At 39.6% G+C, this 2,316-nt stretch overlaps 1 protein-coding gene across 1 annotated transcript; it reads left to right on the forward strand.

Annotated features, from left to right (window-relative positions):
* The first annotated feature begins 1,445 nt into the window (after positions 1-1,445).
* Positions 1,446-2,006, forward strand: LOC103609847 (interferon beta-like). The gene has a single exon (XM_008594122.1). It carries the CDS (start codon positions 1,446-1,448, stop codon positions 2,004-2,006), a length of 561 nt encoding a protein of 186 aa, XP_008592344.1.
* Positions 2,007-2,316: the final 310 nt, after the last annotated feature.

The raw sequence follows: 2,316 nt of genomic DNA on the forward strand, positions 1-2,316 counted from the left end.
AGCCTCTTGCAAATCTGGTGAAAAATGGTTACCTCATTACTAGTTTGATTTACCTTTCATAATCAGTCACACTGAGCAGATTTTTGTATCTTTATTGGTCCCTTATATTGCTTTCCTGATATTTGGCTGTTTATAAATCTTCTATTAGATTGTTACTTATTTTAGGAGCTTTTTGAAAGTGAAGAAAATTATCCCTTTCTCCTGGTGCATTGTGATTATGTTTTTGATATTCCTCTTACTTTTTAACTTATTTTTTTTCTTTTGTCATCCTGAAACTTATAATTTATTTATAGTCATATTTATCAATATTTTCTATTATACTTTCTTGGTTTTAGATCCTGATGAGAAAGGTCTTCCTTCCTCCAATATTATTTTTAGTACACCCAATTTCTTTTCTAGATTTTGGTCATTTGACCTTATAGTCTGTTCCATGTAATGTTATACCTACCAAACAGTATTAAACCATCTTCAGTTTTCTAGAAATAATTCCTTTTGGTCCATATGTATACTATATTTTATGTACACTATGTTACCATTTTGATCTGTTTTGTGCGTGCATCCTGGAATATCTCATTATTTGCAGAAATATTATTCTGCTCCGTATTCTCTTCTTTCTAATATAACTACGCATGAAACACTGTCTCAATACTTCTCTGTTGCTCTATTTTGTAGGAGCTTACTCTTCCTGAGCTTCTAGAAGTGCTTCACTGGGGTTTCTTGGTCCTCAGAGCTCCCTCTTCTGTTGCTTTTCTGAAGTGTTCAATAACGTGGCAGCTTGCTTTCTGCCGTGTCCACCCCGCACTGGTCTGGCCTTCTCTTTCCTCGTCTCTGTTGTTTCTGTCCTGCTCAAATTTGACTCCACCTGTAGCAGTTTCTCCTCAGTGTAGAGCCCTAGCCCAGAAGGGAGCTGTCACCGGTTGGGATGAAAATGTCTCACACCCTAGACTATTGCAGCACCTTTCCGAGCTTACCAAGGCCCTCTCACACTCACCTATCATTGCACTGGGCAAAACCCTTGCCAGTTTCAGCCGATATTCTCCGATTGGTTTTTCAGTAAATACCTCTTGGCTACTTTGGGGTTCTTGGGTTCCCAGGTTCTATGCTTTCCTTTGCATTCTCCCAAGTTCTTTTTCATTTTCCTTTTGCTTTAGCAATTCCCTGAGACTTTACAGAACATTAGAAATCCTCCCAGTTTGTGTATCTTTCCCCCTAATATATATAATAGAAAATACAAGCTTAAAGAAAAAGACTTGAAAAACAACTAATAATTTAAATGACATAGGAAAACTGAAAGGGAGAACTGAAAGTGGGAAATTCCTCTGCAGTAGAGAGGACCCTACTGTATAAATAGCTCCTACTCATGGAAGAAGGGCATTTGCACTGCCAGCTCCTGAAGCCTTTGCTCTGGTGCACAAGCAGCAGGCAACGCTGTTCGTGTTTCCATCATGAACCACTGGTGCATCCTCCAAATCGCCCTCCTGTTGGGCTTCTCCACCACAGCTCTTCCCACGAGCTACAGCTTGCTTCGACGTCAACAAAGCAGCAGCAGTTTGGAGTGTCTGAAGCTCCTTCGGAGATTGAATGGGTGTCCTGAATGTTGCCTCAAGGACAGGATGAACTTTGAGATCCCTGAGGAGATTAAGGAACCACAGCAGTTCCAGAAGGAGCATGCCACATCGGTCATCTCTGAGATGCTCTGGAACATCTTTTGTATATTCAGAAGCAATTTCTCCAGCACTGGCTGGAATGAGACCATTGTTAAGGACCTCCTTGCTAACCTTGATTGGCAGATGGACCGTCTGGAGCCATTCCTGAAGGAAAAAGTGAAGGAGAAAAGCTTCACCTTGGGAAACGAGAGCATCCTGTCCCTGAAGAACTATTACTCGAGGATCAAGCAGTACTTGAAGACCAAGGATTACAGCCGCTGTGCCTGGACAGTAGTCCGAGTGGAAATCCTCAACAACTTTGTCATCATTAACAGACTTACAAATTACCTCCAAAACTGAAGATCTCCCAGCTTGTGCCTCTGACAACAGACAATAATTTCAAGCATTCTTTGACCAGAAGATGCTCTTTAAGTGACTGACAGCTAATGCCCTGCATTTGAAGGGACACTATAAGACTTTTAAATATTTTATTAATTTATGAATTAACTTATTTTTCATTATTTATTTAAACTTTTACCTTGGAAAATAAATTATTGTTGCCGCAAAAATCAACATGGCAGTTTTCATTTCAACTTGATTTATATAACCACCATATTTAAAATTTTTGAGCTCCTATTAGATGTACTTTGTAAAATGTGCCTGAAAAGTA

Source organism: Galeopterus variegatus, unplaced genomic scaffold, assembly GCF_000696425.1.
Source record: "Galeopterus variegatus unplaced genomic scaffold, G_variegatus-3.0.2 Scaffold10186, whole genome shotgun sequence".
Classification (NCBI taxonomy): Eukaryota; Metazoa; Chordata; class Mammalia; order Dermoptera; family Cynocephalidae; genus Galeopterus; species Galeopterus variegatus.